The sequence below is a fragment of the Equus asinus genome, chromosome 4, assembly GCF_041296235.1.
Source record: "Equus asinus isolate D_3611 breed Donkey chromosome 4, EquAss-T2T_v2, whole genome shotgun sequence".
In the NCBI taxonomy this organism is placed as follows: Eukaryota; Metazoa; Chordata; class Mammalia; order Perissodactyla; family Equidae; genus Equus; species Equus asinus.
The window spans coordinates 83,892,612-83,912,849 of record NC_091793.1 but is presented as its reverse complement, the minus strand read 5'-3'; the positions used below and the strand labels follow the sequence as shown (position 1 = coordinate 83,912,849).

General features: G+C 34.7%; 1 protein-coding gene across 5 annotated transcripts in view; it reads left to right on the top strand.

The window, feature by feature from the left end:
• The window catches only part of LRP1B (LDL receptor related protein 1B), a 1,812,874-nt gene that overhangs the window by 1,461,407 nt on the left and 331,229 nt on the right, over positions 1-20,238 (top strand). For all 5 annotated transcript variants that reach the window (XM_044768977.2, XM_070507612.1, XM_070507613.1 and 2 more), the window contains exons 42-43: positions 10,486-10,675; positions 13,973-14,177. In XM_044768977.2, the coding sequence (XP_044624912.2) occupies positions 10,486-10,675; positions 13,973-14,177 (395 nt within the window). The remainder of the gene's footprint in view (positions 1-10,485; positions 10,676-13,972; positions 14,178-20,238) is intronic.

Below are 20,238 nucleotides of genomic sequence, written 5' to 3'. Positions count from 1 at the left end.
CAGAGTGAAATCAAGGTCTGAAATCACAAACTAAAGGGTTAATATTAAAAAAGTTAGAAGGCAGAATCAGACAAGAGAAAATGGTTGTAGAACAAGGAAGAATACTGAAGGAGCAAGTGAGACTGAATCAGAAGCAAAAGAAATGATATGTTTAAAAAATGGCTGTCAGTAAAGCTCAACCATGTATTTGAAGAAGGAAGGGCAGAGTTGAAAGAAAGAAAGAAAAAGAAGAAGAAGAGGAGGAGGGAGGAGGAGAAGGAAAGAGAGGGAAGGAGAAGGAGTAAGAGAGGAAATGCATACGTTATTAATGGCTGGGTAAGATGCGATGCTTTTAGTGCTGAAGTCAGCATTGTAACTGAATTCAATTTAGAGGGCTCTTGTTCATTCTGGGATGGAAATCATAAGAGCATTAGAAGCTACATGTATGTGTTCTGTCTAATTAATTATATGCACCTCATTTATTATTTAACTAAACATGCACAACTGACAAGTGTACAGCAAATACTTTTTCTTGAAGTTGCTAATTTATTACCAGAGAGTAGCTCATCAACTGGATATGATGCTGAATTGTTAAGAACCCATGTATACTCGTGCTATTTCTAGATTCCCAAGGCCCTCATTTTTATGCTCTCAAGACTGTTTTTGAAGTTGTTTCTCTTCTTTTTCTGCATAAAAAAATGCCCACATTTTATGGCCCATTAAAAATAATGCAATATAATAATAAATTTAAGGCATTAGCCGTTAATAAATTAGGAAGTTATCCTCTGAAGAGTATTATTTACAAAAAAGAATTTAAACAAAGAATACCTGGAGACGCCTTAAAGCAAGAGAACACATATCTAATGATGGACCTTGAGAAAATTCAAAGTACACTTGAGTCTTAGTTTACATAAGAAGGTCTTCCCAGTTTCTCTCATATCATATTAAGAATTTATCGTCTATTCTAACTGTTTATAAGTGAATAGCTGTTGAGACTGTTTTGCATTGTGTGAATTGATTGAGGGAAATGATTTTATTCAGACACCTGGAAATAGAGAGAGACAATTCATTCTCAAGAATCTTCTAGCTCATGACTTTGGCCTGAAGAGTTCCCCCACTTTCTCACAAAGAAAATGAGGATGGATTCCAAGTCACTTTCTAATTATATTTCTCAAAGAAAGTCTGTCTGTACATATCAGGTCTCCTAGCCTCTGCCTAGGGTATACAGTATGACATACCTGAGGGTTTCAGAAAACTTGGAGTTCATGTTTTTCCTGGGAGCTCCAGCATACCAAAGCTGGCTTAATCTTGTTGAGTCAGTTTATCAGCAGGTACTCTTGAAGGAATGAGACCAGTATAATTACTCATGTGCTCAATTTTTTCATCACTTACATTTCTTTGCTTCTGTTAGTGGTGACACAAGATAGAGGCATTTGTTGAGATGTGTCTGAGTCTGTGTAAATTTCAGCTGAGCCTGGGGTTCAGGCTGAAACTCAGATCTTTAATGTTTTTAAACCTGAAAAAAATCCAACAAGACACAATGAGTAAGATTAAGAAAAAACAATACACTGTCACTTAAAAGCTTCAAGCTGTTTGAATTTGCTTCAATACTCCCTTAGGGCAAATTGTTCCTTTGTTTTGGGAAAACCAAGTAAATAGGTCTGTTTTGTTATGCAATGTAAAGCAAAGACTTTCTTCTAGCATGGAAATATTTGAGATGCTCTGATTCCAGGGAATTAAAACTGCTTTGAAGATGATAGTAAAAGCTTGTCTTTGTTAAAAATAAATTACACATCTGTAAACAAGTTTGCTTTTGGAAAAAAATGTGTTTTAGTTCAGTAGGATTATGAGGACAAAGAGAGACTGGTATAGAGTTATTCCCCGTTTAAACCTTTTGAATGTGTTGGGTCTCCTCTTGTTAGAGGGGTGAGTACTTGAAGTTAACGGATGGATCCACATTCGTGAAAGATAAGCTTCATTGCAAAACTTCAGGCACAAGTAGAGTCAAATTCAGGTGGTCAAGAATGGTGCAGTTGTATAGATATGTTCATTCATTGGAACCCACATCATGAGTGGCTACTGGGATTGGCATCTTCTTTCCATTTTATATCTATTTATTTTTGTACATAATAGAACTATTGATTTTGGTTTACTTATTTATTTATTGCCTGCCATCTTACTGAACTCTATTGTTTTTCAGTGAATTCTCTATGTTTTCCATGTGTTTAGTTATAAAAAATATTTTTTTTCCAGCAGGATTGCTTCTTGTTTAAATTTTTAGACTATAATGTAGATTTTTAATTTGTTTAGTTTTTAGTAAGTTAGATTGGTGAAAAAAAAGTTGAGCTTTTTAATAGTTAAAGAATTTAAGAATATAAATATTCAGGGCAAAGCGGACAGGTAAAACCTATTGCTATGGTTTAGTTGTGATCAGAGTTGACACATCAAATATTTGGGAGCCTGTCCTGGGCCCTTCCAAATCTGAATAGATATGTGATTGTTCAGATCATACCCCTGCCAGTACCCTTTTTACCAAACCAGATTCGTTTTGCCCACTGCATGATTATGCCAATCACAGAGACAACAAATTTGCAAAGAGAAAGGGTTTAATCATGAGGCAGTCAAGCCAGGAGATGGGAGAACCAATCTCAAATCTGCTTCTCCGAAAAATGGGGATTAGGGATATTTATGGGATAAAGAGGCAGAGTGGTCCGAAGTGGATATGGAGGAAAGGAGAAGTAGGTAATTGATGATCAGCACAAGCATAGTCAAGATTCATGGCGCTTCACAGGATGCATGTTCACAAATTGACGACGTTACCATGATCTAAGGGTGGAGTTTTCAGCTCCTTGACGTCAAAGGGTCACCTATGGGTCATCACACTGGCTCAGTTGATGAGGTGGTGGTTCTAACCAGCCTGAACTAGACAAGGAGTCAACTCTCAGTTCCCAAATAACTCAAGCACCTGTTACCATGGTGACCCAAGCATCAGAGCTGTTATCTGTAGGGTGGTTTTCAGTAATGCGTTATCTACTTTTGCAAACAGACAACTAACTGAGTAAAGTTAAAGCAAGTTGGCCCCCAGTTTCACCCTCTACTGGTGCATATCAGTGCTGATGTAGGATTTGTGAACGGCCTTACATAATATGAGGAAATAAAAATGAAAGCCTATATCTGAAAGATATTTTAGATAATTATTTCCTTTTATTTATTAATGTGGAAAAAACACAGAAAGGACTCTAAATCTTCAAACCAGAGGGGTCATAATCTAATTTATAGTAAGCAATCTACCTTGGAATTGTCGACCAATTATGAGCTAGACTCTGATAGACTTAAACAAAAAGATGTTTATTTGGGGTTTGTTCGGACTGCAGCCCAGGAACCCAGATTCAAGTGCTCCTTAGTGCTACTTGAATCTGTGTTCCAGCCATTGAAGGGAGAGGGAAGATTGTACAGTCATGGCTAACAAAGATGAAGAAAAAAAAGGGAAAGAAATGTCTTTTAACAAATTCCAGTCTCAAAGCAGTCATGGGGTAAGAGTCTGTTGAAACAAGCTATTAAAACTTAGGAATGTAGGAGATGACCTTGACAGGCATGAGGTCTCTGTCCTGATAATCTTATCTTCCTTGAGAAGACTTGAAAATGCATTTCAGGCATCTAATGGGTTCACGAGTTCATGCTGAAGGAGGAATTTGTTCCTCTCCTTTTCATGTCTGCTGGGATCTATTTTAGTGTCTTAAAATAGATTCTGTTACCGTACAAAGGGCACAATCTGCTTGCCACAAGACAAAAGCCAATCGTCAAGAGGCAAGATGGTGGCAGAGAAATGACATTTTATTATAGCTTGCTAGCAAGAGGGAAGATGGCCAACTAATGTCCAAAAGAACCATCTTAAGGGGGGCACAGAATCTTGAAGCAGTTATATAAGCCAGTGGGTCATAGGGGAGGGGGTTAGGAATGTTGATCCTCTGGTGTTACAGACTGGAAGTCGCCACACCAGATCTTTCAGTTGTGATTGATGATGGCTATCAGCATAGACTCTCTGTTTGGGGGGTCATCACATTCCTAAGGAACTCAAAAGAACGAAGTTATCTTCTTATTGCAGCTGGGAGGTTAAATGCACCAGTAGGGGTCATAGAATCTACAGAACAGGTGGATCTCCTGAAGGGTGCAAATCCAGCCGGATTCGTTAGTCAGAAGTCATTCAAAGTTACAATGGGGTCTCTTTTCTACAATACAGCTTCCCTTATGTCAACCTTGTATTGAGTCAGTTTCAACTCCATCTTTTTACAATTCCACAGAATCTATTGCAATCTATTTACTAGTTAAATAGTTAGAAAAGGGAAAATCGTCCATCTAGTTAATCATTTATAAAATGATTTGTAAAAAAATTCATTTGTAATCATTTTAGTAAGGTAAATTCGAGAGAAATTAGCAGATATTTTAATTTCCTACAATATCTCCACTGGCTGGCAATTAAACCACATCCAAATACCTTAAAATGCTTTAAAATAACTTTGTATAATATTTCCCATTATACATATATATAGAGAGAGAGAGACAGAGAGAGACAAAGTCTCTTTTGGATCTCACAGCAACCCTGTAGCTAGAGTCATAATAGAAACATCAGTATTTATTAAATTAGAACTTAACTTTACCCAATTCATTGATGCTTTTTTGTCCCATTATTTTATACATTTCCTTCAAGGTAGCTCCGGTTCTACTTTGATGGTTCATATACCATACAATTCACACATTTAAAGTGCACAATTTAATAGTTTTTAGATAGTCATGTAACCATCACCACCATCATTTTGAGAATATTTTTATCACCCTCCCCCCAAAATAAACCCATACCAATTAGTAGTCACTTCTTATTTCCCCCATGCTCCTTAACAATTAGCAACCACTAGTTTACATTCTGTCTTTAGGATGGGCTGTTCTAAACATTTAACGTAAAGGGATTTATAGAGTAAGTGGTCTTACGTGACTGGCTTCTTTCACTTTGTATAATATTTTCAAAGTTCATCCATGTTTTAGTTTATATCGATACTTCATTCTTTTTTATTGCTGAATGATATTGCATTGAATAGCTGTATCACCTTTTATTCATCCATTCATCAGTTGATTGTCATTTGGGCTGTTTCCGCTTTTGGCTATTATGAATAAAGCTGCTATGAATATGTGGATATATGTTTTCATTTCTCTTGAGTATAGATCCAGCAGTGGAATTGGTAGATCATATGATAACTATACGTTTAATATTTTGACAAACTGCCAGTCTCTTTTCTAAAGCAGCTGCATCATTTTACAGTGCCACCAGCAATGTATGAGGGTTACAATTTCTCCGCATCTTTGACAAAACTTATCTTTTTTTCATTGCAGTCATCATAGTGGATGCGAAGTATTTGCATTTCTCTGATGGCTAATAATATTGAGCATTTTTCATGTTGTTATCAGCCATTTGTATACCTTCATTGGAGAAATATCTATTCACATTTGTTGCCCATTTTTCCACTGGGTTATTTATTACTCTATTGTTGAGTTGTGAGAGTTCTTTATGTATTTGTGATACAAGTCCGTTATTGCATAAATAATTTGCAAATATTTTCTCCCAAAATCTCCGTAAGTTGGCTTTTTTTTTTCTTGAATAGGGTCTTTTGAAGCACAAAAGTTTTTAATTTCGATGAAGTCCAATTTATCTATTTTTTCTTTTACCATTTGTGCTTTTGGTGTCATGTCTAAAAAGGCTTTGCCTAACCTGATTTATAAAGATTTACTCGTCTATTTTTTTCTAAGATTTTTATAGTTTACCTTCTACGTTTAGCTCTAAGATACATTTTGAGTATACCTGTGTGCGTGTGTGAGTATGGTATGAGGAAGGAATCCATCATTATTCTTTTGCATGTGGATATACAATCATTGCAAACAATTTGTTAAAAAGATTATTTTTTCCCCAGTGAATTTTTCTGGTACCTTGTTCAAAAATCAATTTACCGTAAATGCAGGGGTTTATTTTTGGACTATCAGTTCCATTCTGTTGATCTATATGTCTATACTTATGACAGTACCACACTATCTTGATTACTGTAACTTTGTAGTTTAAAATCAGGAAATATGAGTGCTCTAAATTTGTTCTTCTTTTACAAGGTTGTTTTAGCTATTTTGGGTCGCTTGCATTTTCATATGGATTTTAAGATCAGTTTGTCAATTTCTTGGAAAAAGCTAGTTGGAATCTTATTGGGGATTACATTGGCTCTGTAGATCTATTTGGAAACTCTTGCCATCTTAATGACATTAAGTCTTCCGATCCATAAACACGGTTACCTTTCCATTTTTTGTCTTTAATTTATTTCAATAATGTTTTATAATTTTCAGTGAACAAGTTTTAAGATTACAATTCTTTTCTTAAAATTTTTCCTAATTTTATTTGCATGCCTTTTATTTTTAATGCTTTTAAATGCTATTATAAATGGAACTGTCTTTTGAATTTCATTTTTTGATTGTTCGTTACTACTGTATAGACATACAAGTAATTTTTGTATGTCGCTCTTGTACCCTGCAAGCTGGCTGAATGCTTTTATAATTCTAGTAGTTTTCTAGTGAATTACTTAAGATTTTGTAGATATAAAAACATCTCGTCTGCAAAAAGAGATAGTTTTCCTTCTTCTTTTCCAATCTGGATGACTTTTCTTCCTTTTTTTTTTTAGCCCAGTTACCCTAACTAAACCTCTGATACAATGCCAAATAAAAAGGCAAGAGTGAACATCCTTGTCTTGTTCTTGTTATAGGGGGAAAGGTTTCATTTTTTCACCACTAGGTATAAAGTAAGCCTTGGGGTTTTTATAGATTCTTTTCATCAGTTTGAGGAAATTCCCTTCTATTCCTAGTCTTTTGAGTATGTTTATATTGAAAGCGTATTGGATGTTGTCAAATACAGTTGTAACTCAACCACGTCAAGTTAGTGGCTCGTTGCAGTGAGGGAGATGGCACACCAGGAGAGCCGCAGGTTACCTCCCTCCCTCCCTCCCTCCCTCCTGAAAGGAGGAAAGAAAGGTTATTAGGGGATTTTTAGCGAAGAGTAGAGTTTAGGCAAAATTTAAGTAAATTAGTGTTTTGTTAGGCTTAAGGTAAAGCCTATGCGTACTCTGTAGAGTTCAACATCAGGTCTGGATTGTGAACTGAACTCAAGATTCTGTTTCTCTGGAAACTACAAAGTTAAGACAGACATGGAATGCTGTATCCAGAAACTTCTTATTTTAAGCACTGTTCCTGGGTTGGAAATCGAGCCTGCTTCTCTGTGTCTTTAGATACTCGAGGAAAGATTGAGATACTTCATACTACTGACATAGTTTCAAATGGCAAAGTTTCTGATACTCTGTGCCTTTAGAAACAAGCCAGTAAGAGAATAATACACTTTCAACAAGGGAGGCCATTATGACACTTTACAGTTATAGTGTGTCCTTGAGATAAATATTATTTCCTGTTAACTTTGAAAAAGGATTTATCTGTGACTATTATTCCACCCAGATGAATGGCAATGTTTTGTACATGTGGCTCCCTTCCAAGAACATCCTTCACTGTTTTTCCCATTTTGTAAGCTCTTATCCTGCCTTTAGAAAACTGTGCAGACAGGATTGAGCTGTTGTCCCTTCTTCAGTAAGACAACCGGTGAGATGAAGTGTGTTGTCTATGAAGTTCTTTGGGTAGCTGTCAGAGTAGTGGTCAGTGTCACTGTGCCAGGCTGGTAGGATCAGTTTCCCCACTCGTTGATGTGGAAACTAGAATTCAGGAAATTAGATATAGCCATGATTCTGAGTTATTTGCCTGCCTTCTATTTTTTGATGAGTCAATTTCCTCTCCTCACTTCTACAGAAACACATCTGTATCTCATCCATGCTTAGCCAAACCCAATTCCCTGCTCAAAGGGAAGTGAGAGTAAAGGTGACGCTCTCTCTCTTTTTTTTTTTCCCAAGTGCATAGGGTGAGGAAATGGTATTTTTATTGGCTATGCATCAAACTTTCAGTATAATTCTTTTGCTGGAGCTGAAGGAATGGGGCTGCTGAAATAGAACTGTTAGAGTTATTTTCTTAATTATGCCTATTCTATCACCCTTGAATTTCAAAGGTGTTTAACTCTGTGTTGATTTACTCTGTTCAATATTTCAGAACTGGTTGACTGGATAGATAGGCATTTTACTTTGATTTTCAAACTATATAATTATCTGCCAGGGCCAGGAACTCCAAGTTCTTATTCTACCTGTTCAACTGGTTTAGGAGCCTCAGTGTTCACAGACATACACACATGCCACATGACCCCACATTCTATTAAGTCATCATAGAATAGACATGAATCTTATCTTATCTCAATTGAAATATTTTTCATGATCTTAAAATTTGATATATGTCTTTAATTGGCTATTTGTTAATGACAAATACAATTTTTATAGGGAATTGAATATCTTTTTTTGAGAAAGAAATGTTACTGAAGTATTTTAAAAAGTAGCACCAGATTATGATTAAGTGTACTGTCAGGTTATCATCTATTGCAAAAATAAAATAAAAGAGATTGTACCTGGACAGTGAGATATATTATGTACTCTAGTAACCAGGGAACTGTGTCAACATAGAAAAGAAGAACCTGTTTCATCTCGATGGTGTTACCAAGTGGTTTCTTCTTTATTTGGCAGGAAAAGGTGGCCATGAGGAAGATCTGTCAATGTCAGTAGAAAGGGAAGGTGCAGAATGAGGATGGATTAATGATTCTGACTTGCTTGGAGCTTTTCAGAGCTATGCCATTTCTCATTCTATTTGTGAATGATGAAGGAGTGTAATGTTGCTTATACTACTAATAGAGTTAACTTCATTTCTAAAATGATTTCAAAGTGTAAAAGTGGAATGGATGATTTATTAATAACTGAAACACCTTAATCAACTTTCCACCTACTTACCTCAAATAGAAAACACCTTGTGATTCATATAAAAAGAGTTTAATAGATTTTATTATGATTATGTTTTATAATTTTTCTTCCATAAACTCTAGCTGGGGTTTCCATACTAATCACCCAGATTAATTTCTCGTAAATTGTTTTGTTGATTGTGTGAGAGGAGGCTACTCATGGTAAATTACTAGTTATACAATTCACCCAGAGTCAGACAAGTTGAAACTTGTTGGTTCTGTGACCATGGGTTTCAGTTTCCTTCTTAGGAAAAGAACAGTAAAGCAAACTTCCCAGAGTAGATTTACACATAAAATAAAGTGCTGTATGCAAAGCAATTAGCATGATTCCTAGCCGAAAGACAGCGCCCCATAAATGGTAGCTATTAATTCTGTTACTAGTGGATTTTTCTCTGTTGCGTGTAGAAAAAGAAACAAATGACAGAAATTTAATCACTTTAAAGAAATCTAGTTCAAAATGTGTTAATATTGTTTTGCATTCTCACTAAACCAGGTGACCACCAAACTAAATATGTACCCATCTTAAACATGAAAATAATCCTTTCCATTTACCTATTTTCTGAAGAGCTGAAGATTTCCTTTCAGAGTTTCCCTGAGAGAAAAACAGTAGAAAGACTCTGCCTGTTATAATGTTAATTTCTTACTATGACTGCCAAAGCTATATATATTCTTTCTTAAATTAAACACGCTAAGAGTAACTCTGAGGAAAACAGATAACATGAAGGAAAAATGATATAATTTGGTTATGTTTAAAGATTTACTCAAAGCAGCTCTGTGAAAAATAAAACAGCTACTCTATGTTATCCTACTGATTGGGAACACAATTTTAAGAAATAATTACTCTTGTTTTTCACATTGTCACTTTTATGTATTAGAATCTATGTACTGCCATTTATCTTTTTCTGACAATATTTAAAGCATGACTTAACTGGTAATTAATTGTATTTTCTTTTGTTTTTATATCACATTAGTTGAATAGAATCAAAGAACTCACTGCATTAACTTATTAAAACATTCTCTTCCATTGTTTGATAGTTGCAATTGTGGAGTTGGATTTTGGCTTTTTGATATTCTTGTTGTAGTTTTTGATGTGTTTGCTTTTTCTTGAAGTTTCCAAATATAGTATCAAGAGAAGTCATTATGATTGTACCTAAATTGTATCTCTGACATCTTTAAATTGTTGCACACTGGATACTTTTTGAAAATTACTTATTAAGATATGAAAGTAAAAGAGAGCCACCATTTTCCTAAATAAAAGGCAATTACTTAATTGAGGTTTTTTTTTTGGATGAGAAGATTCGGTCTTTAATGACGTGTTTTTGTAAAAAATATTCCCGTGAGCAGTTCACAGGTCAGTTTTGCTGAGTGTAATCAGCTATCAATTGTAGGCATCACAATTATTATATTTTTATTTTAGAGAGTTTGTTAAGAAATGATTGATAAAATAAAATTTAGATATATGTATATATGTTAAATGCTTTTTGTGTCCAGAAGCCAAATCTGTTGTAGAAGAAAGTGTAAATTTATTCTTTTCTTTCCCCCATCAGATGTGGGTTCTGTTGAAGGTCTTGCCTATCACAGAGCCTGGGATACACTGTACTGGACCAGCTCCACTACCTCATCCATCACCAGACACACAGTGGACCAGACTCGGCCTGGAGCGTTTGACAGGGAAGCGGTCATTGCCATGTCAGAGGATGACCATCCACATGTGCTAGCCCTGGATGAATGCCAAAAGTAAGAAACATTGCATCTTTATTTCTTCATTATAATTATAAGTCAAACACTGTCAAAGTTATGCTAATTTTAAAAAGAATTAACTTTTAAAAAAAGATTTCCTTTGAAGTTCTCTGTTCACAATTCATAAAGCTATTTTTTATAAGAGCATTGTAAACATGAATAATTAAAATCTGGACTCTTTAAATGCCAGGTATCACCTCCACGAGAGTTCCACGAGAGTAAAAGCAAATTTAAATAATGAAAGAGAAAATAGAGACAACAATGTGCTGTAAAAGGTACAGGAAGAAGACCCTAATGCATAGCTGAGTGAAATAATACATTCGAAAAAAAAAAAAAACTATTTGCATGTATTGAAACCTAAAAGGTGCTTCTGTAATTTAAGTAATTTTACAACCAAGGGTCTCTCCAATTGAAATACACAGAAAACAAGCAACAACAAATCTATATGTGAAGCTATATTTTCGACATTAGATACTTGACAACAATCTAAGTAGCCTGAATCTGTTGGATAATATATTGTGCAGGCATTCATAATAATATTTATGAAGAGCTCATGACAAGAGGAAATGCTCAGGCTATAGAGGGAAAGAAACAAAACAAATTAGAAAAAAGTCATGTCTCGGGGATGCCATAAAGAAGGCAATTATATGAAAACTAAAGAACAAAGTTCAAGTTAAGTAGAAAAAATATGTCTTTGGAGTTCCACTCTCAAACAATATGGTAAGAATATTTTTTAACTACTAGAAAGTCCTTTTATTCTTAAATAAAACAAGTAAACAAAAGCGAGACCAATGTGGCTTTCACTGAGCAGAAATAGAAGAGCTCTTTTTAGGTGTGATGAAGAAAAATTAAAGAATGAAAAACAATTATTGATAAACACTGATTCTGACCACTTGAGAGAAGGGAGTGCATAAATTACTTAGTCTGAGAATAACTAAATCTGGACACTTTTATAGAGCTAGGAATAAGATTAGACTTAATTCACTTAACTGAACATTTTCCTGAAGACTGTGAAGGTTGAGAGATGCAGGATGAGAGCAGGTTGACTCCTCACACAGCTCTGATGACAGCTCAGATGGACGCAGGCCTTTGGATGCCTGAGCAGAGTTAGTTTTCCTCACACCACTGCTCCTCACTATTTAGTTTGTTGTTGAATCAGCTATACTGATCTTGACCGTTCACCAGAAGAATCTTAGGATAATAATAAATGTCCTATAGTTGATCAAAGAAATTTATATGTCAATTTTCAAATAAACATCAGGGAGATAACTGATGATATTATATCTAATTCATTTTAATTGATAAGTGCTTTATCCTATAATTATTTATTCCATAAGCCAAAAGTATACTTTCATGCTGCATATGGTGAACTGTAAATTAGAATTACACACCAAAATGTTTTAATTGAAAATTATATGTAAAGTTTAAAGTATAAAAAATATTTTTATCATTATACATATCAAAGACATCTTCAAATCACTTTAGTATATTAGTTGATTAACAGAAATTTTAAAATAAAATCTTTAACTCTAGATGAAAATTAGACTACTTGAATTCAAAACACAGCTTGGTTACCATAACTTTAATTGCTCGAGCTCTCTGGCCTCTGTTTTCCCATCTGTGAAATGAAAGGTGAAATTAAAAGAACACTAATACCTCAGAAATTCTATAATTCTAAAGCCAGCAATCTAGGAAAATATTGCAGATAAATAGTTTGTGTATTGTGTACATTATACTATATGCATAACTTTTAAATGTTTTAACTAAATTAAGTCACAGTGTGTGGCTAAAACTATTGCATAATTTAAGTATGCCATTTTTTTTTTTTTTGCAAATTTACTCATTCATAGGGCAACATATTTTTGACACTTGTTCACTTTGACACTTGTTCCATAGAATAGGTAAAATTGCTGTGAAATGTTTTAACAAAGAGCATAGATGGCCCAGTTTGCCTCAGTTGGTGGGGGTTATTTTTTAAATTAGCAAATAGAAAGATGTTTTTTGTGAGCTTGAATATTTCTCGTAATAAGTTTTTGCATAATACTCAAAAAACACGTATTGAATAATTTTGTTGGTTATAATCCTACATTGCCTTTAAATGATTATACATAGGAATGATATATGCAATCTTACTGTAAAGGCGAAATATTATTTCCAATAGTGTTTCATTGTCAGTATTTCTTAAGCATATTTTTTCCAATATTTAAAACAGTCTGCTTCTCAGCCTCCTGCTCTGTCCCCCTCCTTCCCTTCTTTTCCTCCTTCCTTTTCCCTCACTCCCTTTTTTGCTCCCTTCATTTTTCCTTTCTTCCCTTCTTTCTTCCTTCCTTTCTTCCTTCCTCCTTTCCTTCCCTCCTTCCTTCCTTCCTTTCTTCCTCCCTTCCTTTCTTCCTCCCTTTCTCCCTCCCTCCCTTTCATCCTAAGCAGGAACAAGCCATCTTCAAATAAACTCTTAGGGATAGTCCTATAGACAACAGAAGAGAAAGAAGAGCTGTTTCAGTAAAAGTAGAGCTTGGAGACTGAAATCCTACAGCCTCTCCACTCCTCCAGCGACCTGTAAGGGCTTCTGTACAATCCTAGGGCTTCCTTAAAGAATAGTTTCACAAATGCTGATTTAAAGCATTCTATAAAATCTTTAAGTAACAGATATTATGTTCAAGGAATTGAGAGCAACCCCTGAAATTCCAGAAACAATGTTGTAATTTACAGAAAAATCACACTGACAAAGAGAGGAGAGAAAAAAAGACATTCAAGATCTATAGAAGTTTGGTAATTGCATTTCTCTAAAATATATACAAAGCAGACATGTAGAATTTAAAAAGCAAACCTAGAAAGAGAGGGAGCTTTTGATTTTCACCAACCGAAGAAGAGAAATATAGTTAGGTTAGGAATGATGTCCAAAATGGTCATATTCGATCTGCTCACACGTGATATTAATAAGTTAATGTATATTTGTAGTTCATAGAAAATTTAAGATAACTATTTTGTCTCTGATTAAAATAAATCCTCATTTTGCATCAAACTGACTCAATTTAGTTAAATTATGTGAGAAAATGCAAAGGATAATTGTTTTTCAGAAATAGTTTCCAGGTTTCATTTACGAAACTGGGAAAAATATACGTGCAAATACAATATGCATGTCTCCTCTTATTTCCTGGACTTTCTTAAGGGTCATAGACTACTAGATAAACAATTTTGCTTCTTTTTAAATAGCTTGACATTGTCCTATTTTTACTAATGTTTTTACTGTTAATGGAAATTTTAATTTATTATCGCAATTTTCACTTCAATTAGTTTAATGTTTTGGACCAACTGGAATGAACAGCATCCAAGTATCATGAGAGCTACTCTGACTGGAAAAAATGCTCAAATGGTGGTCAGTACAGACATACTCACTCCAAATGGACTCACCATTGACCATCGTGCAGAGAAGTTGTATTTCTCAGACGGCAGCCTAGGAAAAATTGAGAGGTGCGAATATGATGGATCCCAGAGACATGTAAGTTAACTCAAAATTTCTTGATTGTAGATCTAAACATTGATACATTTGAAAAATCTGTGCTTTATACTTGCCTAAACTATGCATATCAAGGGATTTCAAAATAGCTAATTGTTTGAACTAGTCCAATGAGTAATCTATTCAGTGAAAAAGAAAACTGTGGATAATATTTTGAAAACTTTCTTCAAGTGCTTTTGCTACAGTAGAGACAACGCAACTCGTAAAGTTTATTCCGGAGAAACAGTTAACTGTTTTTTTCTAGTTATTAATTGAACTGGAATTGTCAGAGTTATTTGCACAAGCTTCATTCTTATTTATAGTTTTTTAAAATGTGAAATGAAATTGGTTAGTTCCCCTAGGATAAAAAAACATTAGAAAAGAATGAAATGATCCTCTGCCTGTGTTTGTGTCCTCAAAGCAACCTCAGAAGTTTTGAAGAAGGAAGAATGGGATTCCTTTCAGTCAGGCCCCTTCTCAGTCTCTTTTTTCTGGGTTCCAAATAAAATGTTAGTAGGAGAGTCTTTATGCTGCCCCGAGAGAATGCATACAGCAGGGATTTAGGGCCTATAAAATGGTAATAGTCCAGTTCCCTCCTGGGCAACTAGGAGAACTCGGGGTTCAGAGGGTAAGATCTGGGTGCTTACACCACTGGAGAAATCTTCACCCCCCACCCCCACCCCAGTGTATGCCTGAAGAACAAAATGATGCTGAGGCTCTTTGCTCCTCCAGTGCATTTCTTGAAGGGCCAGATAGTAAATATTTGAAGCTTCTTGGGCCATATTGTCTCTCTCACAGCTACAGTGCCTTATAGTGCTAAAGTAGACATAAAGATTATGTAATGAGTAGGTGTGGCAATATTTCAATAAAATTTATTTACAGAAACAGGCAACCAACCAGCAGGCCATAGTTTGCTAACACCTAATCTATACTGTTAAGTACACTGTTTAAATTCAATTGAATATATACTTATACATATATCTACATATATATCTATATGTTATATATATTATATATATTATAATATACATAGATATAGATATTTTATTATATACAGATATTTATTATATATATAGATATTTATCCTAGGGCAATTAACTAAATGTATATATATCTGCATATATGTATATACTTACATAAACATATTATGGATATGTAGGTAGAGGGGTGTGTGTGTGTGTGTGTGTGTGTGTGAGTTTCCTGAAGAAGGAAGAAGTGCATTGATTTATATTCCACTACAAGCACTTCCTCTCACTGTGGAGTGGCTACTTTGAGTAGCAGTGACGTAGGACAGTTGAGTGCTTAAGGAACGTTGAAAAAATGGGCTAAGCCTTGATGAGTTCAGTTTGTGCTGAAGGCCATAACTCTGATCAGAGAGTCCTATGTCGAAATTCTTGATCTATTTTTTCTAATTAAGACCTTGTGACCTTAGGCAAATTATTTAATTTTTATAAATTTTAGTTTTCTGATATGCAAATTCTCTACCTAACATTTAGGGTTATTATGAGGATATGGTACAAAAGTATGTGCCTCAGAATACAGCAAAGAAGTTCTCAATGAGCCTAGTGGATAATGCTTTTGAAAAGTTAGTCAGGTAAATCATTATCCTGGATGTGGTAGTATTTTCTATTGCGTCCTGATGTGGAAGATGATCCTATAACTCCTTGTAACAACCCTTTATCCACTTCAGCTTATTTTTTATATACCTGCTTTTCTCTTCCCCACTCAATCTATTCTTATGTATGGCAACTATAGCTACTATAGCTGGTCCAGTAATTAGATATCTCTAATACAATTTAAAGGATTTGTTTTGACATTTGAAAAAATATGCCCAGTTATGATTCCAACTCTCCATTTCCCATCCCTGTCCAAACGTGGATAATTTCTGCCTGGCTATAGTTAACAATGCTGTATTGTATATTTGAAGTTGTAAAGAGGGTCTATTTTTAAAATTCTCATCACTAAAATAAAAGATTGTAACTATGTGAGGTGATGGATGTCTTAACTAACTTTATTGTGGTAATCATTTTGCAATATTTGCATGTATCAAAACATTACATTGTACACTTTAAACTTACACTATAACAAATGTTATGTCAATTATATTTCAGTAAAGCTTGGAAAAAAGGTTTCTCTCCTGTAGAAATGCAAATGAAGAGAACATTATTTTAAAGGTTATGGTTTTATTCTCCCTTAAGACATTTGCCGACTTTGTCTCAAACACTGAAATATTTCTTTCATGGGTGATGATATAACCCATCCCTCAGTAGTACATAATACTCATTTTCCATTCCCGTCAATCTTGTGTTTCATGACTCTGTTATGTTCGTTACATAAAAGTACGTCTATGGGCCCAAAGCTTTCTCACTATGTTGCTAGTTGTCAGGATTCTGTGTTTGCTATGTCATAGTGTCCACGGTCAGTATCATGAATTTACCACTAACATATACTCTTTGCATTATCCACTGTTTCCTATATTTTAGTCATGATTTTACTAGAACATTAAGTTGTTTCTGAATTCCATTTTTTATTGACCTGAATTTCTGAATGCTTATACTTTCAGTTGCCTATTTTAGCGATCAATCAGTTGTTTATATAATCTATCACTAAGATAACTATAGAACTTTGAAACTGAAAGTGTAATTGAGGAGCTATGTTGTCTCCTATTATCTTTAGGAAAGTTTACAGATGCAATCTGGCTTATCTTTAAAGATTTAAAAGGAAGATATTTTTCTTGGAAAAAAGAAATACTATTTATTCTGAAAAAATATTCTGTGGATATGGCATAATGTTATAGAAGTCTCAGAAATTCTAAAAACTCTTCTGTTGTCTGATCAGTGTTGAGAAAGTGAACCAATTTTTCTAATAGCCTATCCATTTGGGACTTTTGCACCCCCAGTTTTATCTTTTTAATTAACTTACATGTACAAATGTGTGACCAATATTAATTCTCAATTTGATTTGAACCTGTCCAGTTAAGCTGGAGTCCTGGAAATCAAAGGATGCCTTTTGGAGCAGATTTCTTCTTAAATCCTCGCAGAAGCTAAGGGCTGCTTATCTGAAACATTCACGTGTAGCCAATTGAGTTCATTCTAATCTTCAGTTGTTCTCTTTGTGCCAGACCCTTTCTTGTGTTGGTGTCTGTGTGTGTGCTTCCTATTATATCCATTCCTCACTCCTATTTTGTTCCCCTTGGGCAGTCATAGTGATGGAATTGATATAAATGCATTTGATTTGTATGTATGTTTTTCAAATAGGTCAGCAAACCAACATAACGAATTTCACTTTTACATTTTGGAATGCACTGTACAAGGCACTGCAGAAATATGTAACAGGGTAAAACCACAGAGTTCAAAAGAATGCTATTTAGGAAGTAGAAAGTTTATTTATGAAGGTTTAAAGATTCTGTGAAAGACTTAAAATACCATGAAATATAAGAAGAGATGTAAAACATTGTTCAACATATAAAGTCAAAAAGCACTGAGATAGTGCAATATAAAGGAATGGCCATAGAAGTAATAATTTCACAAAGGAACATTTCCTTGACATAGTTGTGTTTTTTCTGACTTTGGATGAAGCAAATGATAGTAGAGAGCAATTGCAAAAATAGAGAGATCAGATATAACCAGGAAAGTTGATAGATTGGAAAGAGGCTAGAAATTACAATCTGAAATATTTGAGAGTATGTCTTCTTTAATGAAAAAGAAACAACCTATCCTTAAGTTAATTGATAAAGTTTAGAGAGATTCTTGTAAATCTAGGTATTGTGAGCCTACAACTTCGTACAATGCCATTGCTTTCACAAAGTGTGTTTGAAGAGTGTGTCTTCTCTTGAATAACCAGAGGAATTAAGCTGTGGTCAAGCACCTTTTTGAAACTATGGTTTAAGCGAAGTCTGATAGGCTTAATTACTGCATTACATCTTAAAGCCTTTAACTACTCATGTACCTTACAAATCTTCAGAATGGACCACAGTATGTGGTTTTATTCTTATCAGAAAACCATGTTTTTAAACATGGTATGCTATGGGCTTAAGTGTTTGTAGAAGTTTGAAAAATACTAGTATACTATTTACAAGTCACTTTCTGTAGGAATATTATAGAACCCATTACTATCAATAGATCAAGAAAAGAGATCTTTTCAAACATCAAAAAAGATAGAAAAAACTAGTGTTTTTGAAAATACATTTCACTTTTCTGTTTTAGTAATCTTCTAATATTTAGCTTAACAAATCCATTCATAGGTTTAACTTATTCTATCAAACTTAGAGTTAGGTTCAATTTTTCTATTTTATCTTAGAGTGAGGTCACAATAAAATACAAGTACATACATTTTAAACCTGACTTGTATTGATAAAAATATAATAATTGTCTGGGTTTTTCTAATTTTAAATACCGCATTAACTGGTGTGGTGGTCCTACCTATAAATTTACTGAAGAAAGCATTCTCTGTTTAGCAATGCAGGCATACCTCATTTTATTGTGCTTTGTTTTATCGCACTTCACATGTACTGTGCTTTTTACAAAGTGAAAGTTTGTGGCAAGCCTGTATCAAGCAGGTCTATTTGTGCCATTTTTCCAACAGTATTTGCTCACTTCAAGTCTCTCTGTCACATTTTGGTAGTTCTTACAATGTTTCAAACTTCTTCATGATTATTATATTTATTATTGTGATCTGTGATCAGTGATGTTTGATGTTAATATTGTAATTGTTTTGGGGTGCCAAGAACCACATCCATATAAGACAGCAAACAATCCATAAATATTTTATGTGTTCTGACAGTTCCACCAACTGGCTGTTCCCCTGTCTCTCTCCCTTTCCTTGGGCCTCTATTCCCTGAGACATGACAATACTGAAATTAGGTCAGTTAACAATCCTACAATGGCCCCTAAGTGTTCAAGTGAAAGGAAGAGTGACATGTTTCTCACTTTAAATTAAAAGCTAGAAATGATTAAGCCAAGTGGGGAAGAACTGTCAGACGCCAAGATAAGCCAAAATCTAGACCTCTTGTGCCAAACAATTAGCCAAGTTGTGAATGCAAAAGAAAAGTTCTTGAAGGAAATTAAAAGTGCTACTCCAGTGAACATATGAATGCTAAGGAAGTTAAACAGACTTATTGCTGATATGGAGAAAGTTTAGCGGCCTGGATAGAAGATCAGACTAGCCACAGAATTTCCTGAAGCCAAAGCCTAATCCAGAGCAAGGCCCTAACTCTCTTCAGTTCTATGGAGGCTGAGTTGGGTGAGGAAGCTGCAGAAGAAGGTGGAAGCTAGCAGAGTTTTGTTCATGAGGTTTAAGGAAAGAAGCCGTCTCCAAGACATGAAAGTGCAAGGTGAAGCAGCAAGTGCTGATGTAGAAGCTGCAGCAAGTGCTGATGTAGAAGCTGCAGCAAGTTATCCAGAAGATCTGGCTAAGATCATTAATGAACGTAGTTACACTAAACAACAGATTTTCAATGTAGGTGAAACAGCCTTGTATTGGAAGAAGATGCCATCTAGGACTTTCATAGCTAGAGAGGAGAAGTCATTGCCTGGCTTCAAAACTTCAGAGGATAAGCTGACTGTCTTGTTAGGGCCTAATGCAGCTGTTGACTCTAAGTTGAAGCCAATGCTCATTTGCCATTCTGAAAATCCTAGGACCCTTAAGAACTAGACTAAATCTACTCTGCCTGTGCTCTATAAATGGAACAACAAAGCCTAGAAGACAGGACATCTGTTTACAACATGGTTTACTGAATATTTTAAGTCCACTCTTGGGACCTACTGCTCAGAAAAAAGATTCCTTTCAAAATATTACACCTCACTGACAATGTATCTGGTCACACAAGAGCTCTGATGAGATTAACGCTATTTTCATGCCTGCTAAGACAGCATCCATTCTGAAGCCCATGGATCAAGGAGTAATTTTGATTTTCAAGTCTTATTATTTAAGAAATACATTTTATAAGGCTATTGCTGCCATGGATGATGATTCCTCTGATAAATCTGGGCAAAGTAAATTGAAAACCTTCTGGAAAGGATTCACCATTCTAGATGCCATTAAGAACATTCATGACTCATGGAAA